General features: G+C 40.7%; 1 protein-coding gene across 1 annotated transcript in view; it reads left to right on the forward strand.

The window, feature by feature from the left end:
* The window catches only part of THSD4 (thrombospondin type 1 domain containing 4), a 338,894-nt gene that overhangs the window by 269,865 nt on the left and 51,143 nt on the right, over positions 1-17,886 (forward strand). Inside the window, exons 4-7 of the mRNA XM_036736984.1 lie at positions 279-375; positions 1,644-1,919; positions 10,834-10,963; positions 14,072-14,276. Of these exons, the coding sequence (XP_036592879.1) occupies positions 279-375; positions 1,644-1,919; positions 10,834-10,963; positions 14,072-14,276 (708 nt within the window). The remainder of the gene's footprint in view (positions 1-278; positions 376-1,643; positions 1,920-10,833; positions 10,964-14,071; positions 14,277-17,886) is intronic.

The raw sequence follows: 17,886 nt of genomic DNA on the forward strand, positions 1-17,886 counted from the left end.
ATGCTTATAATTTTCAGTAGACTAGACCAGTGATTTTATTGGGTATAGGGGTCTCCCAGGTGAGGACACTCTCTCTTTCAACGTACATTGGTGCCTTCTCTAGTCTTAGAGGGTTGTCTGTAGTGCTGCAAAGATGCGACTAACCCAGAGCCACACAGCCAGTTTGTGTCAGAGGGGCCAGCTCTCTAGCCCATACATCCATGATGCTAAAATATAAACAATGATTATGATATGTACAGCTGTGTTGAATAAGATAACATCAGTCTTTGTTTTCTTAGATGATACACCAGCAACCCAACCCAGGTGTCCACTATGAGTATGTTATCTCAGGAACTAATGCCATTAGCCCACAGCTACCACCTCACAGAAGACCAGGTAAATCCTATTGTTTTTTAGTGGTGGGTGGGAAGGGGGTGCATGTCTGTGTATTGGTTATAAATTCTTATCTTTTTCTTATTCTTGCTCCTTCAGTCTCAAATGACCAACTAGGAGAAATTCCGCAGTAATGTATTTCCAAATTCAATAGACTTTCCGTAGGATGATCTTCTCGTGTCTGAACAATCATTGTAAGAAGTTCTATTTGTCTAGTGCAAGAAGGAAATGATATTTTAGATCTACACTTTACTAATTTGAAATGTCTTTTCTATTTTGCCTCAGTTTCAGAAAAGTCCAACTTCAACCTATAAAAACAGAAACAGTTAAACTCAAAATAGATACCAGATCTTACCAGTCTGCAGTGCTGGCCCCATGAGTAGGCAAAGTAAGCCCAGATAGTGATTTGAAGGGTGACACAAAGGTCCTCTTGCCATACCGGGTTGTCACTAGCTGTCCATGGTGCTAGTTCCTATGTCCTTCATGTCCATCATGCTGACCTGTTATTCTTACCATTTCTTTCAATCTCTTGGCCTATACAGCCAAGGCCATGGTCCTCTAAGTAAAAAGAGTTTACCTTGAAGCGAAGGATTCTAAGGGCCCCTCTAAGTTTTCCCATTAGCTTACGGAGTTCTTCAGATTTGCTAAGCGTCAGGAAAAAATCCTGGGGATGGCATGAGGAGAGTAGGCCTGGGCAAGATATTCTAGTGGTTTCCTTGGACAGTCAAGGAAAATCATACAGGTGTGCCCATTGTATCCTTATATGGGAGAAATGTGTCAGAAGTTAATTGGTAGGGAGTCCCCAAAATAAGATTCAACTGCCTCACAATTTGCCTGACAGATGTATACCCTTTTCTTCTCTTTGCCTCTGCTAGTCCAATCAACTTCTTTTAACTCTGAAGTAATATGGACAACTTCAGTAAGTGAACATATAAGTATTTACTATTTAGTTATTTTAAAAATATTATTTATTTCTGAATAAGTAGTCTGGAAAGAGGCCAAGAATGAGAATACATGATTAAATACACAAAACAAGAGAACTCTGCCTGAAAATAGTTTGTAATATCAACTGGAAGTTCCTGGCTGACTTTTAAATGTCTCTACATTTATGGAAGATTGGCAACATTCTACTTTATGGCACAATGTCTAATATTGAAGGTTGTTTGTAGACACAGCTTGCCGGTTGTGCACCTCCTTCTTAAATAGCCTGTCAGATTTTTGGAGAGTTCCGTTCATTTCCTCAGTTTGTTCTTGTATTTGCCTTTCCCTAGGAGAGCCTTTCAATGGACAGCTCACAGTGCCAGATGGAAGGAATCCAGAGGGAGGAGAAGAGAAGCAACGAGAAGAAAAAAAGGAGAAATTTCCCAGTGGGGAGATGGAAATATTTACTGAGGACACCACCCACACCTTTCCAGTGAGGCAGCCCGAAAGATTTTCCCCCCACCAGCCAGACAATCTGGTTCCAGTTGTGCAACCACCACGGAGAACCAGAGATCACAACTGGAAGCAAGTTGGGACAACAGAGTGCTCAGCTACCTGTGGGAAAGGTGAGACATGAATGTGGCCTGTGAGGATCAAAAAAAAATAATCTAACATCAGGAGCAGAGTGGACTTCGGGGACATTGAATCAATTCACCCACCCAATTCTTAGCTCAGAACTACCAAAATATGTTATGGGACCTTGGGTGTTAGTGTTTCAAATCCTTTATAGCTCCTTAGCGAAGGGAAGGGAAGGAGTATAAACATTTATTAAGTGCCTACTGTGTACCAAGCACTAGACTAAGAACTTAACAAATATTATTTCATTTGATCTACACAATAACCCTGTGATGTAGGTGGTATTATTTTCCCCATTTTACAGTTGAAGAAACTGAGGTAGATAGAGGTACAGTGACTTACCCAAGGTCATACAGCTAGCAAGTATCTGAGGTTGAATTTGAACTCAGGTATTCCTGAGTCCAGGGGGCAGCTAGATGGCACAGTGGATAGTGTCAGGCCTGGTATCAGGATGATTCATTTTTGTGAATTCAGTTCTGGCCTCAGATACTTCCTAGCTGTGTGATGCTCAGCAAGTCACCTAACCCTGTTTGCCTCAGTTTCCTCATCTGTAAAATGAGATGGAGAAGAAAATGGCAAACCACTCCAGTATCTTTGCCAAGAAAACCCCAAATGGGGTCATGAGTTGGACACGACTGAATAACAACAACAGCTTTCTGCCTGAAGGTTCAACACTCTATCCATGGCACCATCTTGCTGGATCGGGTCTAAGGAGTCACCCATCCAATCTGTTTGTTTGACAGTTGAAAAAAAGGAAGTCCAGAGATGTTAAATGACACCCCAAGATCCCACAGGAAAAAAGAGCAGAGCCAGATTTTGAACGCAGCTCCTCTGTCCTTTGCAATGTACTTTCCATTACCCCACGTCTTGGACACAAAGCATAGTCATTAATAGTTCAGTGCCAAGTTGGAGGGAAATAAATGTCTCTAGAGAGGAGAGTGTCCCAAATGCCTTTCTTTGGCCCCGTGTTGTTCAAAATTTTTATCAATGACACGGCTCTAGGTGTAGAAGATATGCTTATCAAATTTGGAAATGACGAAAAGCTGAGAGGGATGGTTAGCATGTTGAATGGTAGAGTGAGGATTCAAAATATTTTGGCAGGCTATGGTGGTGAGCTGAATCTAATGAGATGAAATTTAATAGAAATAAACAGTAAACCTCGCGTGTGTAACATGGGGGGAGGCATGGGGAGACATCAGTTTGTGTGGGAGAAAAGCTCAGGTTTTTTAATGATAGCGGCTGATATTTACATAGCACTGTAAATTTTCTGTAATATTTTCTGTGTTTTATCTTATTGGAGCCTCATAACTGCTCTGTGAGCTCAGCCGCAGAAGTATTGTTGCCCACATGTTATCTCTGAGGAAACAGAGACTCAGAGGGATTATGCCCAGAGTCATGAAGCTATTAAATGTCAAAAGTGGGATTCAAACCCATGTCTCTCCTGAGTCCACCCTCTTTTCAATACACTGGCCTGCTAAATATGAATGATTGGCTGGTACCGAATTTGGTCTACATAAAGACAGACCTAGCATTCAGAAGAGGTAGATTCTGCCTCTTTTGTTACACTTTCCCCTTGTCCACGGGAGTATCGTGTTCAGTTCTGACCTTTACAATGTAGAAAGGACATTGGCAAGTTGGAGGATGTTGAGATGAAAATAACTAAAATGGGGATAGACCTCAATCAAGACCATGATTTCTAGGATTATATGACGGAACTAAGGATGTCTAGACTGGAAAAGAGAAGGATTAGGGGGCATATGGTAACTATGCAAATATTTAAAGGGTCATCATATTGAGCCTGTTTCTTCTAATACAAAATGAGAGGGTTAGATGATATGCTACTCTGAGAAGTACTCAGAGATCTAAATCTATGATCCTATGACACTAAATGAAAAAAGTCAGACTTGTTCTGCTTGTCCTCAAGGGATAGAATTAGGAAAACATCATCCATAGAATTACAAAGAGTCTGATTTAAGGTCAAATTGAGTCAAAACTTCCTAAAAACTAGGACTGCCCTAAATCAAAATGGGCTGCCAAGAGAGAACAGATTTTTCCCTCATTGGAAATCTTCAAACAAAGGTTAGATGACCCTTTGTTAGGGATGTTGTATAGAGAATTGCCATACAGGCATAGGTGAGTGGTACCAGATGGCCTGTGAAATCCCTTATCTCGAAGTATCTAATTCAGTGGTTGATAAAAATGCACTGATACCTTCTGTATGTCTGTGTTAAATGACCTTGCAGGCGAGTTACATCTTTCTTGATAGTGATTATATTTAATTTAATATCTTATTAGAATCATAGAATCATATCACAGTTAGAAAGTAACTTGAAGATAATCTCCTATGGTTTGTTCATTTTGTAGATAAGGAAATGACTGGTCAGAGATACGAAGCAACTTAACTAACATCACACAGCTCATTTGGAGTACCTAAATGTTGGGTTTGGAAACTGTCACTTATATGCTGTTAAACTGGGAACAATCTGGTTTGGGGTTTATTTTTTTTTACCCTACATCATGGTCACATCCCTTTTCTTGATCTTGGGTCATTTTTCTCCCAGGTTGTAATGTGGCCTCCCCACCATCCCTAATAACTGAATGCATGCATTTTGCTGCCTTGTTGGTTTGTGATACAGCTAGGCCTCATAAGGAAGTTACAGACTTCAACATTCTTTTTGCTGCTTTAAGAAAGCCTAAGCAGGAGAAAATTAGCTTGAGAGAGCAATGCCATCAGTCCCATCCTACATATTAATTACTTCCAACAGGGTTGTAAGTTTTCTCAGCAGAGGAAACATATCCTACTTTTTCATCTCACAGTGACTAGTGTGGTACCAACCAGAGAGCAAGTGATAAGACTAACAGGATTATAGGATTATAATTGGAAGAGTCCATCTTATCTAAGGGCAGCTAGGTAGTGAAGTGGATAGAGCACTGGGTTTGGATTCAGAAAGACTCACCTTCCTAAGTTCAAATCTGGCCTCAGACACTTACTAACTCTGTGACCCTGGGCAAGTTGCTTAACCCTTTTGCCTCAGTTTCCTCATCTGTAAAATGAGCTGGAGAAGAAAATGGCAAATCCCTTCAATATCTTTGACAAAACAACCCCAAATGGGGTCATGAGGAGTCAGACATGATTGAAAAACAATACAGCAACATCTTATCCAGCTCTTATTCCTCATTTACGGATAAGAAAACCGAGACTCAAGTCATTTCAAGTCCTGGAGTCACATAAATGGTTGAGTTGAGACTCAGTCACAGTTATTCTGATTCCAAGGCCATCATTCTTTTGCCCCTATACCTAAGACCATTTGGGGTTGTTCTGACTGAGTGGATAAGTTAAAAAAGACTATAAGTTATAATAAGAACTTTGACACCAGATGACAATTGATTGAAAGAACTAAGGATGTTTAGCCTGGAGAAGAGGAGATGATCTTTTCAAGTATGTGGAGGGATTTGGGTTTGTTTTCCTTGGCCTCAGACGACATAACTATGAGCAATGGGTGCAAGTTGCAAAGGGGCAAATATGGGCTTGATGTCAGGAAATACATTCTAACTATTAGAGCCAAAGTGGAGTGAACTGCCTGGGAAGGCTCACTTGAGACCTTTAAATGAAGAGTGGATAGCCATTTGCAAACTGTTATAAAAGAGCCTTTTTCAGATGTGGGTTGGGTGTGATGTCTTCCAGAGCTCCTTCCAATTCTGAAATTTTGCTATTCTCTAGAGTCTGTTTTGTGGATAGCCAAAGGATAGAGTCTGCTTGTACTGAAAACTAGAAATTTCTGCTTAGATCATGAGAAAAGGGCATATCAGAATGGACCAACAGTGTAATGGAACTGTGTAGACAATACTGACTTTTTAAGGAAACAAAGACCCTACTAAACCCAGGAATGGGCTAGAATGAAGGATTCTTGACCAAGAGAACAAAGCAAGACTTAGCTCTTAAACTGAAAAAAAAACTAAACCCTACGCATGTTCCCTTTCTTGGTTTATGCCTGTGTATACACAGTTTGTATCCTCAAGACTACAGCAGAATTGTTCTGTTATATTTGAGAGGACTAGCTTGAGGACATGTTATAGTAGTAGTTATTTTAGGAGAAACCACGTATTAAAAGTTTAGGGTAAAGGTGATAATGGTGCTATAAATAAGAGCCCTAATCCTCCAGGTAGTTATACCCAACACAATAGGAAAAAAAGAACAGCAATGCTGACTGGATATCTCCAAGCCATGCCTCCTGAACTCTTGTTTCCTTCTTCTTCTCCCACTATAATCCAGACTCTCACCATTGTGCTCCTGGACTCTGGTTTATTTTCACCTGATCTTACCAGGTCCCAGGCCCACCATGCCACTTTCTAGCCACCTCAAAGCCACGGTGCTATGATCATACTTTCTGCTCCCTCTCCCTTCTTTCCAACTCTGTCTTCCCTAGATATATCATCATTATTAGAAGGTAAGCTCCTCTGTGAAATGAGGACAAAATACGTGGGCTTAGTAACTCACAAGGTGATCGTAAGGAAACCACTTTTTCAACCACAGAGGAATATATAAATGTGAGCTCTCATTATCAGAAAATCTAATTCCAGAGGCAAATATCAGAGAAAGAGAGGAAATACTGATGTGCTCTTTCAAGATGGAAAAGCTCTCTCTAACAACAAAAAAAGAATATATGACTGGATAAAATGTAACTTTGCCAAGATTTTTCCTTTTGATATATTTTCTATTCAATCAACATCACTTTTTTTGTCTAGCCTGTGGTAGGCTTTAATTGGAACATTATTTTATCTGACATAATAGTGTTGCCTTATATTGCAAGCTTTATTGCAAGAGCAATTTACACAAATGGCCTTCTCAGCTTCAAATATAGCCTTACAACTAGCTGTCAAGTTTTATAAAAAACATCGTCCTCTGGCCTAGCATATTGTCTGAGATATGTCAGTTTAAGAGAAAGTCAGAAGTGGTCATTGCTAAGGGAACATTCAGACATTTGCCTTGACAGTAATCCCTTGAGTCGGAGCTGCAACTATATGGAGCTAGAGATGCAGAAGAGACCAATAGTGATAATAATAATGATGATGACGATGATTAACACATATAGAGTGCCTTATACTACATGTACTAAGCACTTTACAAGTATTGGGTCATTTGGTCCTCATAACCCAGGGAGGTAGGTGCTATTATTATCCCTGTTTTACAGATGAGAAAACTGAGGCAAACCCAAGCTAAGTGCTTTGCCCAGGGTCACACAGCTGGTAAGTGTCTGAGGAGTGGATTTGAACTAAAATCTTCCTGACTCCAGGCCGGGCCCCTTACCTACTGCACCACCACCTAGCTGCAGAGAAAAGAGTCACCTAATAAACACCAGAAGGGTTTGATGAATGAAATTGCCAGTTGTCTCCCATAGGAGTTAGGCAACAGCCTGCGGTTTGGTAGTGGGCAACTATCACCGATCTGTTCCTTCTTGTGACAGCTGCATTGGAGCTTCAGCACTTTAGGGGATGTAATCTTTCATTTAGAAACTGTCTCTGATATCTGTGATATAAAAATAGTACCAAAGAGGGAAGGGGAAGGAGGAAGAGAAATTTGGAATTCAAAATCTTGTAAAAGTGAATGCCAGAATTTTTCTTGACACGTAACTAGGGGAATAAATAAAATAATATTTTAAAAGATTTAATTCTTTAAAATAAAATGAAAGTCATACCAGACAGTAGAGATAGAAATATGTCATTCTGAGTGGTGATCCCATCAGTTCCCGTGGGTTCGGCTATCATCTTGATGCACAGCCCTGTTATTTCTCCTAAGCTGCAGTCCCACATCACCAGCTGCCTACTGGACATTTGAACTGGATGTCCCATAGGCATCTCAAACTCAAAATGTCCAAAATTCCTTCTGTTACTGTTCTTCCTATCACCTAGGTTCGTGATCTCAGTCTCGTCTTGGACTTTTCCCTCTCCAGCACTCCCTGAGACCCATATCCAGTCCTACTAAGCCTACATCCACAGCTTCTTCCATACACCTGTCTTCTCTGCTCATATAGCTATTGCCTTGGTCCGGGCCTTCATCATCTGTCACCTGAACTACTGCAACAGCCTCCCAAAGAGTCTCCCCCTGCCAATTTTTCCTTTATATACTCGCCATAGAGATATTACTAAAGTATAGATCTGATCATGTCATTCTCCTGTCAGTGAGGTGGTCAAGGAAATAGAGTGCTGAGCCTGGAGTCAGGAAGACCTGAGTTCAAATTCAGACCCAGAAACTTAGTAGTTGTGTGACCCTGGGCAAGTCACCCTCTCTCAGCTTCTTCATCTGTAAAATGGGGATAATAATAGCATGGAGCTCCCCAGGGTTGTTGTGACAATATTTGTAAAATGCTACCTAAATGTAGCCAGGTGGTACTGTGGATAGAGCACTGGGCTTGGAGTCAGGAAGAACTGAGTTCAAATCCAGCCTTAGACTCTAGCTGTGTGATCCTGGGCAAATCACTTAACCCCTATTTGCCTCAGTTCCTCATCTGTAAAAGGGCATCACATTGGAGAAAGAAATGGCAAATCACTCCAGTATCTTTGCCAAGAAAACCCCATGAACCAAACTGAAGTCCATAGGGTCATGTAAAGTCAGACATGACTGAACGACTGAAGAACGATGGAAATGCTAGCTATTATTATCCTTATTAGTTACGGTCGTTGTTATTCAGGTCTAAAGGTTCCCATTCCCTTTAAATGCCTCTAAAAATAATACAGGTAGAAAATGTACTCTCTTACTTAGCCCTGCCTCATAGAATTCTAGCTTCTTTCAAGGCTCAGCTCCAATGCCATCTCCCATAGGAAACCCTTCCTTATCCGCTTGCCCCAGGTACTAATGTCCCCCACCTTGAAATTACTTGACATTTACTTTGTATATATTTTATATCTATTTACATATGCACATGTCATATCCTTCCCTTACCCCCATTAAAATGTACATACATTGAAAGCAAAGAGTGAGAGACTTTGTCTTTGACTCTTCAATATCTGCCACAGGGTCTGGTATATAGAAGGCTCTTACAAGAGGCTTGCTGAATGGTGAGATCAGGAATCCACAAAACACAAATTCTACCTTTTTATCAAAATATTCTTCTTTATTAAACCAATATAACTAAAATATTTTTAAAAACCTTAAATTTGTTAGTCTTTTAAAGAAACAAAACTAAATATGATGTCTCCAATATAAGCATCTTTTCTTGATAGCTTGTTCCTAATCTCATCTTATTCCTTTAAAAATCAAAGTTTTTAAGAAAAAGGCTCCCTTCTCTCTAAATTCTCCTAAACTTCACTTTTTCTCGAACCATCTCTTTCCATCTGAGGACAATGATTTTCTTTCAGGGATAGAAAACCCTGCTTCTCTGCTTCTTTCCCACTGCTCTGTCTTTCTGTGATCTATGACATTTGGTAAACTAAAACATTACCTGTTTAAAATTTCCAAACATAGCTGGGATTTCCTTAAATTTTAAGATGTTCACCCCCCAAAAAAAGCATTCTTTCTGCTTCATTGACAATTTAAAGTCTTTAGCTTCTCTTTAAATCTGGGAAGTATTTCAAGAAGTGGAAGGGAAAAGAAATTTGTTCTAGAAAGGGGGTGAGGATGAAATTGCTAAACTAAGAGGCATGAAAAGGCAGGATGACAATGGGTAATGAATGAATGGCTAGTAGATGGAGGCTAGACTGCAAATTATTGGAAGGAGAATCATGTGAAGAGCCTCAAGATTCTGCCATGTGAGATTCAATTGAAAGAACTAGAGATATTTAACCTGAGAAGAGAAGACTTAGGTGGGACATCAGAAGCACTTAAAGTATTTGCAGAATTTTCACGTAGCAGAAGGATTAGAATTGTTTGGTTTGATCACAGAGAACCAAATAGGTCGAAATTTCAGAGAAATTGTGGTATTTAAGTGGTATTGCGGGGAAATTTTCCTCTTAATTAGAACTATACCAAAGTGGAATGGACTGCCTTGGAAAGGAACCTTTTCTCATAAGTGGAGATGATAATAAAATGGCTAACATTTATACAATGCTTTAAAGTGTGTGAAATGCCCTACATATACATCATCTCGTTTGATTTTCATAACAACCCCGCGTGATACGTGCTATTGTTAGCCCCATTCTATGGGTGAGAAAACTGAGGCTGAGAGAGGTTAAGTAACTCAAGCCGGGTTACATAGCTAATAAATGTCTAAGGCAGGACTCAAACTCATTAAGTCCAGTTCTCTTGCCTCAAGAGCCATCTCCTTGATGCTGGGGACTATGTTTTATCACTTTTTAATCTCCATATAGTCAGTACCTATCTCAGAGTAGGTGTTTAATAATGTTTGTTGAAGCTGAGTTTAAATCAGGGGTGGGGAACCTATGGCCTCAAGGCCACATGTGGCCTTCTAGGTCCTTGGGTGCAGCCTTTTGATTGAGTCCACCCTTTATAGAACAAATCCTTTTACTAAGGGGATTTGTTTTATGAAGCTTGGATTCAGTCAAAGGGCCTCACTTGAGGACCTAACAGACCACATGGGGCCTTAAAGCCACAGGTTCCCCAACTCTGGTTCAAATGTATACTTCTTCTCCATTCCTCATAGCCCCCAACATAACAGACTATTCATAGAGCAGACATTCAGTACATATTTCTTGATGTATTTTTGCCACCCACCTATGGAGACCCCTTAGAAGAATGCTTCTTACCTCATCATCTCCTTGCCTTCATTTTCACTAAAGGAAATATTTATCTTTTGTGGTTTTAGGAGGCACAGACTTTGACTAAAGGGATTTTTTTTCTGGATGTACCCCCATCATTCAACTCTGTTGTGTGTGTGTGTGTGTGCGCGCGTGCGCGCACGTGCACACATGCATATTTCTAATGACCAAACCTTTCTGTTGTCATTTCAGGATCACAGTACCCCATCTTTCACTGTGTGAGTAGAAGTTCTCATGAAGAGGTTCCCGACAGCTATTGTGACCCCAGCACCAAACCTACTCCTGAGGAAGAACCCTGCAATATTTTCCCTTGCCCAGCCTTGTAAGGGATCCAAATAGTTCTTCTCCTTAATTTACCTTTTTATATCAAATTTGGCTTATAAACTTTTGCTCATTCCTAGTCTGGGAGTTTGAATTGCTAACACTGTACATCAGTTTGCCAAAGACCTATGGTTTTATCAGTGTCAGAACTCCCACTACGGTAACTTCTTCTGCTGATACGCATTGCAACAGGTCTATAACTTAAAGTCTTAGAAAACTTCCTGAGGCTCAGAATGGTTATGTAACTTGCCTGTGAATCCAAAGCTACTAAGTGCCAAAATCAGAATTTGAACCCAGGTCTTCCAGAGGCCAAATTCACCACTATATCTATTATGTGATGGGATTTCTCCAGGATATTTAACAACTTAAAAAAAAGATACTGTGGAGTAATACATAGAGAACTGGCCTCAAAGCCAGGAAGACCTAACCTCAAGTCCTCCTTCTGACTGTGGCCCTGAGCAAGTCACTTAATTAATCCGTTTGCGCGCTAGGCAACTCTGAGACCACAAGGTACAATACAGGCTGGCCTGTATTGGAAGAGGGAAGAGATTCTAATGCGAACAAAATCACAGATGCAGTTCCTATGGAAGGAAGGAAAGAAGGGAGAGAGGGAAGAAGGAAAGGTAAGGAGGAGGCAGAGAAAGGAAGAGAGGAAATAAGGAAGAAAGGAAGATCACCTGTGTACATCATTAATGTTGTAATTATCAATTATAAATTCAGGATGTGGGCTATGCATTAAACTCTGTCTATGGAGCAAGCATGCCTGTCATCCAAGATTAAGAAGAGAGTTCTATTAGCTATAAAGCAGCTTAGCATGCTTCCATGAGCTCTTTCCTTACCTCTTCTTGGTAAATTGAAATGAAATGACTATTTCATATGTGGCATAGACAAACACAAGGTTTGATTTTCTACTTCAAGTACCAGGAGAGGTTTTTGTCTATCATGGAAGGTTACGAGAGAAGTTAGATGTCAGCCAGGATATTCCCTGCATTTTACAGATGAAGAAACTGGAGTTTAGAAGATAAATGACTTACCCAAGGTCACACATATATTTAGTGGCAGAGCCAAGACTCAAAGCCAGAACCTTCAGCTCAAAGTTCAAAGCTTTTTCCATTAAACCAAAGTTAAATGTAATTGTTAAATTCACCATTGCTTTCTCTGATGACACACACCATCATTATTGTGGTAATATAGAGTAACATCATATACTACTAATAACAAAGATACTGTTTTTTTATTTTATTATTTTTTTTGGAGGGGGGAAGGCAGGGCAATTGGGGTTAAGCCCAAGGTCACACAGCTAGTAAGTGTGCCAAGTGTCTGAGGCCAGATTTGAACTCAGGTCCTCCCGACTCCAGGGCTGGTGCTCTACTCACTGTGCCACCTAGCTGCCCCCAAAGATATTGTTGCTAAACCAGTTGTTACTGGTTATTCACTCCTTAGTGTTAATTAGAGAAACATCTGGTATATTGGGAAGAATACTGGACTTGAGCCAGGAAGACCAATATTCAAATCCCTCTTCTAAAACATAATAACCACATTAATAGTAGCTAGCATTTGTGTAATGCTTTGAGTTTTGCAAAGTGCTTTACAAATATTCTCATTTGATCTTTACAACAACCCTGTAGGGTGGTGATACTATTATCCCCATTACAGATGAGGAAACTAAGGTAGTCTGAGGTTAAATAACCTGCTCAGGCCCACACAGCAAATAAGTCTCAAGCAGGATTTAAACTCATCTTCCTGACTCCAGATCCAGAACTCTATCCACTGCACCACCTGGTTCCTCTAATTTAACAGCTGAGTGACTCAGGGCACGTGATTTATCCTCTGCACCACAGGCAATGCCCTATTACTTACCTACTAAGTAAGGAGGAGCATGTTGCAGCAGAAAGTCTTGGATTTGGAGTCTGAAGTCTTGAGTTATTCCAGTTCCATCACTTAATACCTCTATGAATTTCAGCTCTAAGTCTCAGTTTCTTTAGCTGCAAAATTTTCTCCAGTTCAAAAATCTATTATTTTTTGGTCCTAAGTCATAGAGGGATGGGGATTTTCCATCCCCAGCAAACCACTGACCTTTCTTGCATTTTCCCATTTACATGATGAATTAGAGCAAATCCTTTCCTCTGTGTGAGAGGTAGTTGAGAGCTGGTTTTGCAGGGAGTGGAGACAGGTCTTAGAGAATGGACGAGTCCTACCTGGAAGCAGCATGGAGGGGATAAGTACCAGAATAATGGAGAAGGTACAAAGAGGGTGAAGTAGGACACTACAAAGGGAAATTATGCTTCTGAAGAATAGGGATGACTCTGCACACAAGAACAGAGACCTGCTCACAGAATCATAGGCTCTGATACATTCTAGAAAGCCAGGGTTTTTAACCTTCTTTGGCATTGGCTTTTGAACAACTGGTGAAGCCCACGCACCTCTTCTCAGAATGCTTTTAAATGCATAAAATAAAATACATAAGATTACAAAAGAAACCAATTATTTTGAAATAAAGGGTTTTTTTATTATTCCAAATTCACCACCTGCTAAAATCTATCCACAGAGACTCCTTGTGGTTCCATGAACCCCTGGTTAAAAACCCCTGCAATAGAGCAAAGCCCTGTTCATGCTGATGAAGTCAGCTTCCAGTAGTCTTTTATAACTAGATTCACCTGAGAGCAATTTCCTCAGCTGAACAAAAAAAGTTCTAAAAGCCAAGAAAACCATCCTGCAAAAATGTTCCCTCTCACACACTGCCCTCCTCATACCTAGGGATGCCACAGGAAGGCATACAGCAAATGACCTCTTCCTTTTATTTCTACGTCCTTGTTTTGTGGGTTCTTAATCATTTGGCCTAACTGTAACATAATTGTACTCCTGTGAACATCCCCCACAGAGAGCCAGGTTTAAGTCGTTAGTCATTTGTGAGTAAGAACATTCAAATGACTGCTGAAAGGTGCTCACCTTCCAAAGGTCTGTAAACATGAAAGTTAGCCTCCCAACATTATGAATTAAATGAGTTTTCTTTGAAGCAACAACCTACTACAATTATTCATTCGTTTCCCTAATGTTTAATGGTAGGTAACCATTTGTCTCCGTTTCTTGTGTCTGTTTTATTGGTTAGCTGGGATATAGGGGAATGGTCTGAATGCAGTAAAACATGTGGCCTTGGAATGCAACACCGCCAAGTCCTCTGCCGCCAGATGTATGCCAACAGGACCCTAACTGTACAGCCATACCGCTGCCAGCACCTGGAGAAACCAGAGACCACCAGTACTTGCCAACTGAAGATCTGCAGCGAGTGGCAGATCCGGACAGAATGGACCTCGGTAAATCAGAGTAGTTTGGAGTTTGCTTTATTAACGGGAATTGGAGAAGAATCCCGTAACTTACCTTTCCTGCTTTTATGGGGAAAATAGCCTGAGAAGGGCTTGATGAGTCACCTTGCTTTTTAATTACACATGAATGGGATAGGTAGGTGGCAGAGTGGATAATGTACTGATCCTGGAGTCAGAAAGACTCATCTTCCTGAGTTCAAATCTGGCCTCACATACTTTCTAGCTGTGTGACCCTGGGCAAGTCATTTAACCCTATTTGCCTCAGCTTCCTCATCTATAAAATGAGCTGGAGAAGGAAATGGCAAACCACTCTAGTATATTTGCCAAGAGAACCCTAATTGGAGTCAGGAAGAGTCAGATACCACTGAAATAACTAAACAATAGCAATTCTAGAAGCAGCCTTTTTTAGGTTCCAAGATGTGCTAAGCCCTTGGGCAGAAAGCAACCTTTTACCTTTTAATTCAATTCATTCATTTTCAGATCAGTCATTCAGGAAGACATAGCCTATATCAGTCAAAATTAGACCTTGGTCAGGAGCAGGGATAGACTAGATGAGCAATGCCTTTAACCTAGGGACCAGGGAAACTCATAGGGGCAAGGCAGGGGAACCAGAAAGGTATAGGCAGTTTGATAGGCATCACCAGGAAGGTACAGGATGAAGCAATAAGACAGATATCCTAGCAGGTAGGTAGAACATGAAAGCAGGGGCAGGGGTGGGGAGAGAGAAAGGACATTCTGCCAACAGACAATTGACAGAAATGCCAGCAGAAATCAGGATCTGAAAGGTGTGGAAACAGATATCAGGTACTCTGCCCAGATTATTGAAGAATCCCATCTTTAGAAAGACTAAGGGATGAGATATAAAAAAGGACCTTAATCCTATAAGTACTGGGATACCAGGCAGGAAACCAAGACAGGACCCAGTAACTGGCACTAAGATACAAGGCAGAAGCTTTGAGTAAATCACTGAAAATGGCAGTAGCTTTTGATCTCCTGTCTCAAGTCTAAGAAAAGACTTGAAGTCCAAACTGATTTTGTGTTCATTTCAGTCAAAAGGAATAGTCAAAACTCAATCTCAATTTCTAGAACAGAAGTATCATGTCAGAGTAGCCAGTAATAAGATTAATTTCATGCCATCCTCATGGTCTAGCATTCCTAAAATTTTCCCTTCCTTAGGACAGAATTTGGCCCAGAGTTTAGAGAATGGGAACATATTGTTGGGAATTTTCAGAGCCCTGCAAAGGTTAGTGGGCTCTAGGAGCAAGAGGCCAGGCTGGTTAGTACAGTACTTTCAACGAGCCCCACAGGCTTTTCAGGCCTTTGACTTTCTAACACTGCTGTCCATTAATTTGAGTGAAGATGTCAATGCTCCAATCTGACTATTCAAGGCAGCTGTTAATGGCACCCAATCAACAAGCATTTGTTAAGTGCTAATTATTCTCCAAGCACTATGCAGAGTACTAGGTACCAAAGAAAGACAAAAACAGTCCTTGCCCACAAGGAACTTACATTCTAAAGAGGGAGACAACATAAAAATAGATATAGACAAGATACACAGAGCCAGTGGATAGTAACCTTACTGGGGAAACCACAGCTTTCCTTTCCTCTTTTCATCTTCATTCCTTCTGAGGTTTCTCTTTCCCTCTGCCTTGTTATTTTTATCCTCTCTTCCTAAAAATCACCAGAATGAGAATTATAAAACCTGGGTGAGCCATCACGACCTAGTTCTGCAGCCCTGCCTGCCTCCTTCCCTTCCTTGCTTCTTTCTTCCCTCCCTTTCTCCTTTCCCTCTGTCCACATGAGAAATCATACCCTCACATGTGGGTGCTCTATGCAAAGGAATATAAATTCTGATCACTTAAACCTCTCGAGATGTCTTAGGGTTTGTGGGGCTAGATTTTTTTCTTTCTTATTTATTCTATCATTTTTTCCCTGAAAAACTGGAACAATTAACTTATTTGTCCCACATTTTCATTTATGATTTCTTGAAATAAAGCTCTGGAAAACAGTGGGATTCATTCAAATGGAGCTATTTGACTATGCCTTAAACCCAGATCACTCTAGCTCTTACTGACTGGCCAAGAATAGATCCCAGCTCAAGCCTCACTTGGTCATTTTTTGGGTTTTGATGGCTCAGAGTGAGTCTAAATGGTAATTGTTCTGTTCTGGCCAGAAACCCTGAAGGTCTTCCCCTCCCAGATGGATTTTTTTTTATGTTTTTGAATAGGCAAACTAGGCCATCTTCTTCCTCATTTCTGACATTGCCTTAAATTACTGAATGGGTATTGCCTCAGACAAACTGAGACCTAGGAAAGACCTTAGCTTAAAAAGGCCAAAGTCTCCCGCTGCATCTGGGACCATCTCTAGTCATCCTGATCTATATCTTGCCACTGGATTCCGATGACCCTGGAGGAGAGACTGAGGCTGATGACTTTGCACAGCCTTGCTTTGCTTAAATCCAATTTACTTGAAAGTCAGGACATCACCTTCCTGATGTCATTGGCCCTCTTCAAGAAAGAAGAACGAACAACAACAAAGCCAGTTCTTTAGCCTTGTGCAATTAGCTTTTCCTTTCTTGGCCTCAGTTTCCTTATCTGAACAATGTGAGTGTTAGATGACATTCAACCCCGTTCAATTCCACACAAAGCTCTGAAATCCTTTCCAGGTCTAATATTCAATCAATAAATTAAGCACTTATTAATTAAGCCCTTGCTATGTTCCAGGCACAGATTGTGCTAAGCACCAAAGGTATGAACAGTAATAAACAGTCCCTGGCCTCAAAGAGATCATATTCTAATGCAGAAGACAACATGTAAATAACTAGATACCTGCTAAATATAAACAAATTAGGTTACTAAGGCAACCCTAAAGGGGAAGGCCCCAGCAGCTGCTCTAGAGAAGAGGGGTCAATCACATGGCCCTCTGTGGCCACATGTGACATATAATACCCCCAAGTACAGCCCAAACCAAATTAAAATGTAATTGGGAATTATTTAACAAAATAAACAAAAGCACAATAAAATAGAGATAATATCCATGTGTGGTTTTCTAAGTCAATATGCAGCTCACAGGCATCCTTATGTATAGTGTGTTTCTTTTCAGTTATTTTCTGTTGTGTCTGACCCTTCATGACCCTTTTTGGGGGTTTTCTTGGCAGAGGTACTAGCATGATTTGCCATTTTCTTCTCCAGCTCATTTTACAGATGAGGAAACTGAGGCAAACAGGGTAATGTGACTTTCCCAGGGTGACACAGATTTAAGTGTCTGGGGCTGGATGTGCACTCAGGAAGATGAGGTAATCTTTCATACAGGCCCAGTGCTCTGCCATTGAGCCACCTAGCTGCCCACGTATAGTTTAATGGCTACCGTTTCTTTTTGAGTTTGATACCGCTAATCCAGAGCTTCCAATACACAATGTCTCCACCCCTACCCCCTACATCATGGCTACCACTTAATCTTCCTGGTTTCTGTCTTCATTTATAGAGGCTACTGACCACTCTGTCCACCAAAAGACTATCAGGAATACTCTGAGGTTTTAAATGACTCTTAATGAAAGACTTTCCTTAGCTTTCCTTGGGAGCAGCCTTAAAGAATATTTTCC

The sequence above is a fragment of the Trichosurus vulpecula genome, chromosome 8, assembly GCF_011100635.1.
Source record: "Trichosurus vulpecula isolate mTriVul1 chromosome 8, mTriVul1.pri, whole genome shotgun sequence".
In the NCBI taxonomy this organism is placed as follows: Eukaryota; Metazoa; Chordata; class Mammalia; order Diprotodontia; family Phalangeridae; genus Trichosurus; species Trichosurus vulpecula.